Genomic DNA, 13,114 nt, shown 5'->3' with positions numbered 1-13,114 from the left:
TGTAAAAGCTTTTGCACAGCAAAGGCGACCATAAACAAAAACAAAAAGACAAACTATGGAATGGGAGGAAATATCTGCAAAGGATGCAACTGACAAGGGATTAATTTCCAAAATATACAGTTTTTATACAGCTAAATATCAAAAAATAATACAATCAAAATTTGGGCAGAAGACCTAAATAAATTCTTGGCTTGACAGCTTTTTATCTTTTAGTAATTTATAGATGGTGCCTCAATGTTTTCTCAATTGCATTTTTCTTCAAGAAGAAATCTGATGTCAGTCTTATCTTTGTTGCTCTGTATTTAGTATGCCTATTTCATTTTTTTTCCCTGGATGTTATTATTTTTTGATCTTTGCTTTAAACAAATTTTATAGTGATGCGCCTTGGTTTAGTTTTCTTCATGTTCCTTGTACTTGAGTGTTTGTTGAGCTTCGTCATTTTATAGTTTCCCTCAAATTTGAAAACTTTCACCCATCATTTCTTCAAAATTTTTTTGCTACCTTCTATTTTTGGGCCTCAAGTTACACATATATTAGGCCAACTGAAGATGTCTCCGAGCTCACTGGAACCTTTTTTCTACCTCCTCCTCCCACAGTCTTTTACACTTTGGATAGTTTTTACTGCTATATTTTCAAATTTTCCAATCTTCTCTTCTGCAAGACTAATTTTTTTTTTCTGAGCTCAGCAGAATTTTATTTACTTTTTAAAAATTTCTTCATAGGAAAGAAAAATTATTTTGTGACAACATCAAGACTACCAACTCAGGAACAACCAGATGGAAGAGATGCATAGGACAAGTTATATTGCAAGACAAATTTGTTGGGAATTCTATCTAATGCAGTTTTCATATAAAACCTTCTAGTTTTGATATCTAGAAACTCAACTTGATAGATTTCTTACCTTTTCCATATCTTCTAAGCTTTTAAACATGTTTATGTCTGATAATTCTTACATCTGTCAGTTCTAGCTTGGTTTCAAATTATTGATTTTTTCTCTTCATTATGGGTTGTGTGTTCCTGAGTTTTTCATGCTTGGTGATTTCTGATTGGATGCTAAATAATAAGTTTGTTACCTCGTTTGGTGGTGGATATATTTATAAGTATTCTTGAGCTTCATTCTGGAATGCATTGAAATTACTCAGAAACGGTTTGATTTTTTAGGTCTGGATTTTAATATACATTATTCAGGCCCAGAGTAGTGCTCAGTCTAGGGTTATTTATCCCCAACTAATGAGGTAAAACCCTTAAATATATCCTACCCAATGTCCCACGAATCATGAGTTTTTTCCCATCTGGCTGATGCAAACAGACATTGTTCCTGGTCCTGTAGGTGTGTGGGGTACTGTTCTCCTTAAATACATGTAACTGTACATATATGTGCATGTGCGTACATATATGGTATATATATGGTACATATATAGGGTGGTTCTTTCTCTAGTCTCAGGCAGTCTTCTCATATGTACACCCTGTTCACTACTCCATTAAGTACTCTAAGTGGATCCTTTGCTAATCTCTGAAGTTCTCTCTCTGTGCACATTCTCCTCTATGGTATCTGTTCTGTGAACTCAAGTCCTTTTAGTCTCCCATACTGTCAGTTCCATCTCTTCAACTCTAAGAATGTGCCAGGTATAGTAACCAATCATCTTACTTGGCCTGGAACTGAGGGATGGATAGTCCAGGGCAAATCAGACTATATTTGTCACCCTATCACTAGGTTTTCTCTGAGTTCCCCCTCCCTGAACCACAGCCAGAAACTGAAGGTAACAAGCGAGGGTAATAATAGTTTCCTTAGAAGATAAATATGGTGCCTGAAAATCCGTCTTAGAAGGAAGCCAAAAACTAGGTAGCCTTCCTTATACAGATATTTCTTCAGCACTCTTCACAGTACCCAACTCTTAACAAGGATATTTATGTTTCATACCTTTAAAATTAATCAATAAAAATCACTTCATGAGTTGTAAAATAGTTGGATTTGCGATTTTAGCAATAGGTTGGGGATTTCTGTAAATTCATGGGGTCTCAAACAAGATTTATTCTAAATGAGTAACACTGGAAATGGAGAAGATGAGGGAAATGTAAACCTGCTGCATAAAAAAAAAAAAAAAAAAGTTCATGTAACGTATATCCTGGTTGGACTTCCTAAAGAGAAGCAGAGTAAAACAACCAGGCTAGTTTTTATACCATGTCCCAAAAGAAGAAATACAAGTCAGATTCTGCTAAAAACAAACAAACAAACAAATGAAACATTCAGGAAGTTTAAAAAAAAAATCTGGTGTCTGGAGAATGGCAAGTTCTATAATACTGCTACAAAGGTAGGAGAGTAGATACAGGGAATAGGGAGAATGGACTAGAAAGATAGACTGGCCCAGACTGTGAAGATCATGGCTTGCAATGCAATGGTATTTAAAGTTTATCCTGTAGGCCAGTGGTTCTCAACCCTATCTGTATATCAGACTCAACTGTAAGGATTTCAAAGAATAAATATACCTAAACATAATTGTTAGAGTTATTTGTGTAGTAGTTCTGAGGTACAGTCCAAGCTTATAATGCTTTAAAATCTTAACAGGTAGCCCTGATGCACAGTCAGATTTCTAAGCCAAAGCAGCCACTATAGGTCAAAGTTCTATGAAAACAATAACAATAATAAATATATTCTTCAACATTTGTACTCTGTACCTTTTTTAGCTCTTCAAAGAATCAAAGTTGAGAAAAAATGTAAAGCTGAAGCAAACTGTAGAGTCCACACATAGCTGCTGCTCTTCATCCCTCACCTCCCTCACTCTGACAGTGGTCTGCTTTCTTTCCTGAGTAGGAAAACTGCAGAGACAGCTGGTAATACTTTGTGTAGGCATGTGAGTTATATGTAAATCACATGCAAAGAAACTAAGAATCATTTCTCAGATGGCCCAAGTGAAGAATATTTGTCTCAGGGGAGATCAAGATGGCAAAATAGAAGGGTGTGGAGCTTACCTCCTCCCACAAATACATCAAAAATCCATCTACATGTGGAACAATTCTCACAGAATACCCGGCGACCACTGGCAGATCTGATACAATCAAAGCTTCAAGAAAGATCACCATGTAACACAGTAGGACTAAAGAAAAAAAAAAAAAAAGAATTGGGACAGGACCTATGCCCCTGGGAGGAAGCTGTGAAAGAAAAAAGCTTCTCTCACTCTGGGAACCCCCTTCACTGGCTGGGAGATCAGCTGGAATAGATACAGCGCTTCAGAGACTTAGGGAGTAGTGCAGCAACTGGCTTGCAGCATGCAGAATAGAGACCAGCATAGCCAGTCCTGGCCACCTCACTGCACTCCCCATCCTGAGATGCGCGTCTGCTAGTGCACCTGGGGACTGGGGGCTGAAACTCGAGCTTCAGCAGACAGACCCGGGGAGAGGACTGATGTTGTCTGAGAAGAGATAGCACAAAGCGGCCAGAGTGTGGTCCGGGCTGCAACTGGGAGTGCAGGACGGAGCCTGGGTCTGCCACAGAAGCCCCACTGTTAATGCATGTGTGAAGGGAAAGGCGATATCCCACCATAGCAGCCTGATTCTCAGCATGCTCACAGCTGGTATGGCTCTGACTCTACTAGCTCTGGGAACGAGCAAGTGCCAGTGGGTTGCCCATACCCAGAGGTGGGGCTGAAACCTGAGCCATGTCTCCAAGGATGTGAGAGTTTGGCAGATTTATGATGCTGGTGCCTTTGTAAGCTCAGTGCCTGTGGGTCATCCGAGCTGATTACTGGTGTTCCCATGGCTGGGGCAGGTCTGGCATTAGCATGCACACAGAGGTGGGGCTGGGGTCTGGGCTAATTCTGTGGCTCCCACAGCAGTACTGGTGCCTGTGTGATTGCAACGGAAATGCACTAGGGACCTGTGCTGGTGGCTTTGTGAGCATAGCACCTGAGGGACATTTGGGCTGATTGCTGCATTCTGACAGCTGAGGTGGGGCCAAGCGCAGTGCCAACAACAGTGTACTCTGTGAGCACACATGGATGACAGGCAACATGACAGAGTGCACTTCCTGGTGGACAGCTCCTCTGAAGCTGTCCTGAATATGCAGAGGCATATTCAGTGGCTCCTCTACCAGAAGAAGTGCTCCAGTCCTGCCTACCTTACACCACAGCTCAGACATGGATCTAGGGGCTTCTACTCCAACAACTGGGGAGCAAACAAACCCTGCCCCTGACAGGGCTGTGACAACCAGACCAAAGGTGAGACCATGCTCAACATCCAGTGCAGGCTCTGGTTACCACAACACCAATCACACCCCCCTATCAAGGGGATAACGACAAGAACACACTGAGGGGATACATGGCAGGCATCCATACTAAAAAGTGTCCTCACACCAAAAATATTAGACTCACGGAGGCTATGCAGGGACACACCAACATAAAAACAGACCTTCAAGACCACAGTAGATAACTGTTTCTCCTAGATTCAGTCAGAGAAATATAAGTAAAATTAAGCAGAAGAACCACCCCAAATTTAGAGGATCAAGAGAACTAGTTTGAAAGAAGAAACAATGAAACAGACCTGTACAGCCTACTAAACGCTGAGTTCACAAAGGAGGTAATAAAAGTACAGAAGGAATTAAGAATAGCTATTGATAGAAATACAGATCACTGTAACAAGGAACTAGAAACTATAAAGGGGAGCCAATTAAACTAGAAAACTAATTTGCTGAGACGAAAACCAAACTAAAGGCAATAAACAGGAAACTGAATAATGCAGAAGAATAAAGAAGTGATCTGGAAGACAGAGTAATGGAAATCACCCAATCAGAACAGCAGACATAAAGACAAATGAAAAAAAAAGATGAAAGCAACATAAAAGAGCTATGGGATAATATAAAGTGTGCCAATCTATGCGTAATAGGGATCCCAGAAGGAGAATAGAAAAGGGCATTGAAAATGTATTTGAAAAAATTATGGTTGAAAACTTCCCAAGCCTAAAGAAGGAAACAGATATCCAGGTACAGGAAGCAAGAGGGTCCCAAACAAGATAAACCCAAACAGACCTACACCAAGATATTTTATAGTTAAAATGGCAAAAGTTAAAAAGAGAGGATTCTAAAGGCAGCAAGAGAAAAATAAAGAATTAGTTACAAGGGAACCCCCCTAAGGTTATCAGCTGATTTCTCTACAGAAACGTTACAGGCCTGGAGTGGCAAGATATATTCAAAGTAAGGGAAAACCCTGCAACCTAGGATACTCTACCCAGCAATATTACCATTTAGAATAGAAGCAGAGATAAAAAATTTCTCAGACAAGCAAAAACTAAAAGAATACAGTAATACTAGACTTATCCTAAAAGAAATATTGAAGTGTTCTCTAAATAGAGAAGCAAGAATCAATCAGAAAGAGAAAATCACAGTAGGAAAGTAAATCACTTAAATAAACCACTGCAGAGATTAAGAAAAAAATTTTATGAAAGTGATTATAATTACAATGCACAGAAAAGTATAAACATGAAGATGTAAAATAGGACATCAAAATCACAAAATGTGGGCAAAGGGAGTACAAAAATGTTGATCTTTTAGACTACGTTTGAGCTTATATAACTACCAGTCTAAAGTGAGTAGACATAGTAATGGGTTAACATATTTGGAAACTGGGTAACCACAAATCAAAAACATACAATAGGGCTTCCCTGGTGGTGCAGCGGTTGGGAGTCCGCCTGCCGGTGCAGGGGACATGGGTTCATGCCCCGGTCCGGGAGGATCCCACATGCCACGGAGTGGCTGGGCCCGTGAGCCATGGCTGCTGAGCCTGCACGTCCGGAGTCTGTGCTCTGCAACGGCAGAGGCCACAGCAGTGAGAGGCCCGCATACCACCAAAAAAAAAAAAAAAAAAACAATAAATTCACAGACACCAAAAAGAAAGGTACTCAAGCATAATACAAAAGAAAACCATCAAGCCACAAAAATAAATACAAAAAGCAAAAGAAACAAAGAATACAAAATCAACTGGAAAACAAGGTTTAAAATGGCAATAAATACATATTTATTTATTCAATAATTACCTTAAATGTCAATGAACTAAATGCTCCAACCACGAGTGGCAGACTGGGTAATAAAACAAGAACCTACATTATGCTGCCTACAAGAAACCCACTTTAGGGCAAAGACACACATAGACTGAAAGTGAGGGGAAAAAGACACTTCATACAAATGGAAATGAAAAGACAGCAGGGTAGCAATACTCATATCAGACAATATAGACTGTAAAACAAAGTTCATAAAGGAAAATAAAGAAGGACACTGTATAATGATAAAAGGATCAATACACGAAAAGGGTATTACACTCGTTAACATATACACACCCAATATAGGAGCACCTAAATACATAAAACAAATACTAAGAGTCATAAAGGGAGAAACTGATGGAAATACAATGATAGTGGGAGACTTAAACACTGCACTGACATCAATGGACAGATCATCCAGACAGAAGATCAGTGAGGCAACAGAGATCCTAAAGGACACAATAGAACAATTAGACTTAACTGATATCTTTAGGACATTACATCAAAAAAACCCCAGAATACACATTCTTTTCAAGCACACAAGGAATATACTCTAGGACAGACCATATACTAGGACACAAAACAAACCTCCAAAAATTTAAGAGGATAGAAATTATTTCAAGCAGCTTTTTTGACTACAATGGCAAGAAATAGAAATCAACCACAGAAAAAGAAACATTACATGGTGGGTAAACAACGTGCTACTAAAAAACCAATGGGTCAATGACAAAATCAAAGAGGAAATTTAAAAATATCTTGAGACAAATGACAATGAAAACACAACCATAAAAAATCTATAGATACAGCAAAAGCAGTTCTAACAGGGAAGTTAATAGCGATACAGGCCTTCCTCAAAAAACAAGAAAAATCTCAAATAACCTAACTTACCAGCTAAAAGAATTAGAAAAAGAACAAAACTTGAAGTCAGCAGAGGAAACAAATAATAAAGATTAGAGACAACATAAGGAGTTCCCTGGTGGTGCAGTGGTTAGGACTTGGCACTTTCACTGCCTTGGCCTGGGTTCAATCCCTGGTCGGGGAACTAAGATCCCACAAGTCACAGCATGGCCAAAATAAATAACTAAACAAAATAAAGAATTAATTTAAAAAAAAAAGAGATTCCCTGTTGATCCAGTGGTTAGGACTCTGTGCTTTCACTGCCGAGGGCCTGGGTTCGATCCCCGGTTGGGGAACTAAGATCCCACAAGCCATGCGGCATGGCGCAAAAAAAAAAAAAAAAAGAGGGAGAAAGAGAGAAAGAACAAACAGACTAAAAGAAAGTAGGGAAAAAAATCAATAAAACCAAGAGCTGGGGAATTCCCTGATGGTCCAATGGTTAGGGCTCCGCGCTTCCACTGCAGAGGGCAAGGGTTCAATCCCTGGTCGGGGAACTAAGATCTTGCAAGCTGTGTGGTGTGGCCAAAACAAAACAAAAAGAATAATCTTAAAAACAAACAAACGAAAAACCAAGAGCTGGTTTTTTGAAAGGATAAACAATATCTACAAATCTGGCCAGGCTCACCAAGAAGAAAAGGGAGAGGACCCAGATAAACAAAATAAGAAATGAAAGAGGAGAAATAACAACTGAAACGCAGAAATACAAACAACTGTAAGAGAATACTATGAATAATTATAGGCCAATAAATTCGTCAACCTAGAAGAAATGGCCAAGTTTCTAGAAACATACAGCCCACCAAAACTGAATCAAGAAGAGAGAATACAAACAAACCAATTGCTAGAAGTGAATTAGAATGTATAATTTAAAAACTCCCTGCAAACAAAAGTCCTGGACTGGGATGGCTTCACTGGAGAATTCTACCAAACATACAAAGAAGAACTTATACTGATCCTTCTCAAACTCTTCCAAAAGATCAAAGAGGAGGGAACACCTCCAAAGTCATCCTCTGAAGCCACCATCACCCTGATACCAAAACAACACAAAGACACTACCAAAAAAGAAAATTATAGGCCAAATATCTTTGATGAATATAGATGAAAAAATTCTCAACAAAATAAGAGCAAACCGAATCCAACAACACGTAAAAAGGATCATACACCACGATCAAGTTGGATTCATCCCAGGATCATAAAGATGGTTCAACATATGCATATTAATCAATGTGATAAACCACACCAACAAAAGAAAATACAAAAAAAACCACATGATTGTGTCAACAGATGCAGAAAATGCACTTGATAAAATTCAACATCCATTCATGATAAAAACTCTTGCCACAGTGGGTATAAACGGAACATATCTCAACATAATAAAAGCTATTTATGACAATCCCACAACCGACATAACTCAATGGTGAAAAGCTAAAAGCCTTCCCACTAAAATCTGGAATAAGACAAGGATGCCCACTCTCACCACTTCTATTCAACATAGTATTAGAAGTCCCAGCCACAGCAATCAGACAAGAAAAAGAAAAGGTATCCAAATTAGAAGAGATAAAGTTGTCATTATATGCAAATGACATGACACTATATACATAAAACCCTAAAGACTCCACACAATAACTACCAGAACTGATAAATGAATTCAGCAAGGTAGCAGGATATAAGATTAACGTACAGAAATTGGTTGCACTTCTTTACACTAACAATGAAATATCAGAAAGGGAAAGTAAGACAACAATCCCTTTTAAAACTGCATCAAAACAAAACAAAACAAAAACTTAGGAATAAACCTGACCAAGGAGGTGAAACACTTATATGCTGAGAACTATAAAACACTGATAAAGGAAACTGAAGGTGATTCAAAGAAATGGAAAGATATCCCATGCTCTTGGATTGGAAGAATTAATATTGTTAAAATGGCCATACTACCCAAAGCAATGTACAGATTTAATGTGATCCCTATTAAATTACCCATGACATTTTTCAAAGAACTAGAACAAATAATCCTAAAATTTATATGGAACCACAAAAAAAAAAAAAAACCACATCCACAACTGCCAAAGTAATCCTGAGGAAAAAGAACAAAGCTAGAGGCATAACCCTCCAAGACTTCAGACAATACTATAAAGCTTACAGTAATCCTAACAGCATGGTATTGCACAAAAAGAGACATATGGATCAATGGAACAGAACAGAGAGCCCAGAAATAAACCCACACACCTATGATGAATTAATCTTTGACAACTGAGGCAAGAATACACAATGGAGAAAAGACAGTCTCTTTAGCAAGTGGTGCTGGGAAAGCTGGACAGCTGCAGGTAAATCAATGAAGTTAGGACACTCCCAGGACTTCCCTGGTGGTCCAGTGGTTAAGACTCTGTGCTTCCACTGCAGGGGGCATGGGTTCCATCCCTGGTTGGGGAACTAAGGACCCCGCACGTCGTGTGGCGCAACCAAAAAAAAAAAAAAAAAACCCACTCCCTCACACCACACACAAAAATAAACTCAAAATGGCTTAAAGACTTAAATGTAAGACGTGACACCACAAAACTCCTAGAAGAGAACATAGACAAAACATTCTCTGCCATAAATCATATCAATGTTTTCTTTGGTCAGTCTCCCAAGGCAATAGGAGTAAAAGCAAAAATAAACAAGTGGGGGCTTCCCTGGTGGTGCAGTGGTTGAGAGTCCGCCTGCCAATGCAGGGGACACGGGTTCGTGCCCCGGTCCGGGAGGATCCCACATGCTGTGGAGCAGCTGGGCCCGTGACCCATGGCCGCTGAGCCTGCGCGTCCGGAGCCTGTGCTCCACAATGGGGGAGGCCACAGCGGTGAGGGGTCCACGTACCGCAAAAAAAAAAAACAAACAAGTGGGACCTAATTAAACTTAAAAGCTTCTGCACAGCAAAGGAAACCATAAACAAAACGAAGACCACCCTTAGAATGGGAGAAAATATTTGCAAACGAAGTGACCGACAAGGGATTAATCTCCAAAATATACAAACAGCTCATGCAGCTCAGTATCAAAAAAACAAACGATCCAATCAAAAAATGGGCAGAAGATCTAAATAGACATTTCTCCAAAGAAGACATACAGATGGACAAAAGCATATGAAAAGATGCTCAACATCACTAATTATTAGAGAAATGCAAATCAAAACTATAATGAGGTATCACCTCACACCAGTCAGAATGGCCATCATCAAAAAATTTACACACAATAAATGCTGGAGAGGGTGTGGAGAGAAGGGAACCTTCCTACACTGTTGGTGGGAATATCAATTGGTACAGCCACTGTGGAGAACAATATGAAGGTTCCTTAAAAAAATAAAAACAGAGCTACCACATGATCCATCAATCCTACTTCTGAGCATATAACCAGAGGAAGCCATAATTCGAAAAGATACATGCACCCCAATGTTCACTGCGGCACTATTTACAATAGCCAGGACATGGAAGCAACATAAATGTCCACTGATGGATGAATGGATAAAGAAGATGTGGTACATCGGAATATTACTCAGCCATAAAAAAGGACAAAATAATGCTGTTTGCAGCAACATGGATGGACCTAAAGACTATCATACTAAATGAAGTCAGAGAGAGAATGACAAATATCATATGATATCACTTACATGTGGCATCTAATATAATACAAATGAACTTATTTACAAAACAGAAACAGGCTCACAGACACAGAAAACAAACTTATGGTTACCAAAGGGGAAAGGGTGGGAGGAGGGATAAATTAGGGGTTTGGGTTTAGCAAACTAAACCCAAACCAGATACAAACTACTACAAACCAGATACAAACTACTATATATATCAATAAAATAGATTAAAAAAACAAGGTCCTACTATATAGCACAGGGAACTATATTTAATATCTTGTAATAAAGTATAATGGATATACTCAATACCTTGTAAGAACCTATAATGGAAGATAATGTAAAAAAAGAATATATATGTATAACTGAATCACTCTCCTATACATTTGGAACTAACACAACATTGTAAATCAACTATATTTCAATAAAATTTTTTTAAAAAGACAAAAATAAAGTATAATGGAAAAGAATTTGAAAAAGAATATATATGTGTATGTATATATATATATAACTGAGTCATTCTGCTGAAACTAACACAACATTGTAAATCAACTATACTTAAATAAAGAATTTTAAAAATTTACTGCTAACTTCAGAGCTGCAACACTTCAGTGACGTGGGTGATCATTAATATATATTTTTACATGCTGGTCTGTAGATGTATACTTTGCTAGATGCATCAGAATTATCAGGATTAATATATTAAATAATAAACTAACACAGAGATCTATGGGCTCCACCTCTCCAGACTGACTCAGTAGTTCTGCGGGAGGGCCAAAAAATCTGTGTTTTTGAAAGCACCCCCAGTGTTTTTGATGTTCTAATTTTGGGAAGTAGTAATGAACTAGGAATCCAGCAAATATTGGTCACAAAACTTAGACAAACCTTCCTGTGTCTTCCTTTATCTTTAAATAGGGAATGGGACTAGATGATAGTTAACTAAGACCCTTCCCTTGGTCAGACGTCAAGGTTTTCAAATTCCTTGATTACTGACATTATGAGGCAAGCTTAAACTACTTGTACCCAGTAAACATTCAATAAATATTTGTTTAGTGAAGAGGGTCACAAATCATATTAGCTCTAAAAGTTTACAAAGGATTGAGGCTGCGGTGATTTTCCAGGGTTCAAAAAAATCCTACGTCCATTTTGTAAAGCCCATCATAATGTGCGTGTATACTAAACACCTAAATATGTACAAATACCTTGCAAGGACTCTGGGAACTAAACATTGGTCTTATAGATGGGGGATCTACAACTGCAGTCTTGCTGGGTGAGTAAAACGAAACAATGAGCAAAACAGCACAAAGTAGTGGTACTGGGCGGCTCAGTTCACCTGGCACTAAAGATTTAAGGTGAATAGACAATGGTTATTACGAAGTGCCTACTCTGCGGACAACCTTAAAGAGTTTTAAAATTAGGGGAAAAAAGATTCTGGAAACGTCTCTCAAAGTCAGACGACCAGGACACACTGCTAACAGCTGCGCCTCCCAGTCAACCATTGTAGTTACGGCATTCCCGTTTTCTTTTCCTTCCTTTTTTTTTTTTTTTTTTTTTTTGAAAGGCTACTAGGTGATTACAGAGTACTGAAAATCAGCGAAAATAAAGCGGACCTGACCTGAAATGTACGCTGTAGTTTACCAGAGAACTGGGTTCGAGGACTGCACCTAAGCAACACAGTCTAAGTCTGAACAGGCCGCGAAAGATATACAGCCTCTCCGAACACAGATTACTTAACGGTTCCTCCCGACACACCTACGAGAGGGCGGGGATTATCAGCCCCATTTGATAATAATAAGAAGAAGGGTTCAGAAAGACGCCAGAAAGACGCCTGGCGGGGCTCTAGTGGCGGAGCCAGGCGGAAAGCCAGGCCTTCAGAGGCAAGCCCTCCGAAGAGGAAGGCGGTCCTCTTCTCCGTCCTTGACCCTCCCGCCTCAATCCTTCGGGGCGAGGCCCGGGAGCAGGGTCGCCAGGACCCTGAGTGGGCTGGAAGGCGTGGCACCTTCGCCTCACGCTCGCCCAAGCAAGCACGAACCACGGACACCGTCCTTCTACAGAGCACGCAGGCATCGGTGATGCGGTGCCTTTTCTCACCTCTCCTCAGGGCCGGCGAAAAACGCCCGCGGGGAGTTGAAACCCGGCGGCCTCCGCTGCTCTCAGAACGCAGTAGTCGCCCAAACCAGCGACCCCACATATCTCCGGCTTTCCAGCTAGCGGGGGAGGGAGAAAGGCTGGATGAATCGCGCTCAGTCTTTTGCGTAAGGTAGTTCTGGTACCGCGAGGGTGCTGGGAAATGTAGTTTTCGGCCTGTCACACAAGCGTCTCTCGGCGCAGGCTCGCACCGCTGTCCCGCAAAGCTGGGCCTCTTCACAGACGGACCCACAATTCCCTAGCATGGTTCAGAGCTGCTCCGCTTTTCCCACCGCCCCTCCCCAACCCGTGCACGCCGTTACCGCCCTAAGAAAGCGGAATTTGTTTGAGAACCTTCCGCCTCCCGTTTCCAGGCAATGCGATGTACAGCTCAACAGCCAACTCCCACCGGAGAGCCAGTGCCCATTGCCAGTTTGGCTCAGTGGGAGACGG

General features: G+C 40.2%; 1 protein-coding gene across 3 annotated transcripts in view; it reads right to left on the bottom strand.

The window, feature by feature from the left end:
* The window catches only part of CCDC90B (coiled-coil domain containing 90B), a gene marked incomplete at its 3' end in the record, with an annotated part of 51,896 nt that extends 39,028 nt beyond the window's left edge, over positions 1 to 12,868 (bottom strand). For all 3 annotated transcript variants that reach the window (XM_079707380.1, XM_079707379.1, XM_079707381.1), the window contains exon 1: positions 12,626 to 12,868. In XM_079707380.1, coding sequence (XP_079563506.1) covers positions 12,626 to 12,725 — 100 coding nt within the window. In that variant the 5' untranslated portion in view covers positions 12,726 to 12,868. The remainder of the gene's footprint in view (positions 1 to 12,625) is intronic.
* Positions 12,869 to 13,114: the final 246 nt, after the last annotated feature.

The sequence above is a fragment of the Hyperoodon ampullatus genome (genome assembly GCF_949752795.1).
Source record: "Hyperoodon ampullatus genome assembly, chromosome: 7".
In the NCBI taxonomy this organism is placed as follows: domain Eukaryota; kingdom Metazoa; phylum Chordata; class Mammalia; order Artiodactyla; family Ziphiidae; genus Hyperoodon; species Hyperoodon ampullatus.
This window is presented reverse-complemented; position numbering and strand designations above follow the sequence as displayed.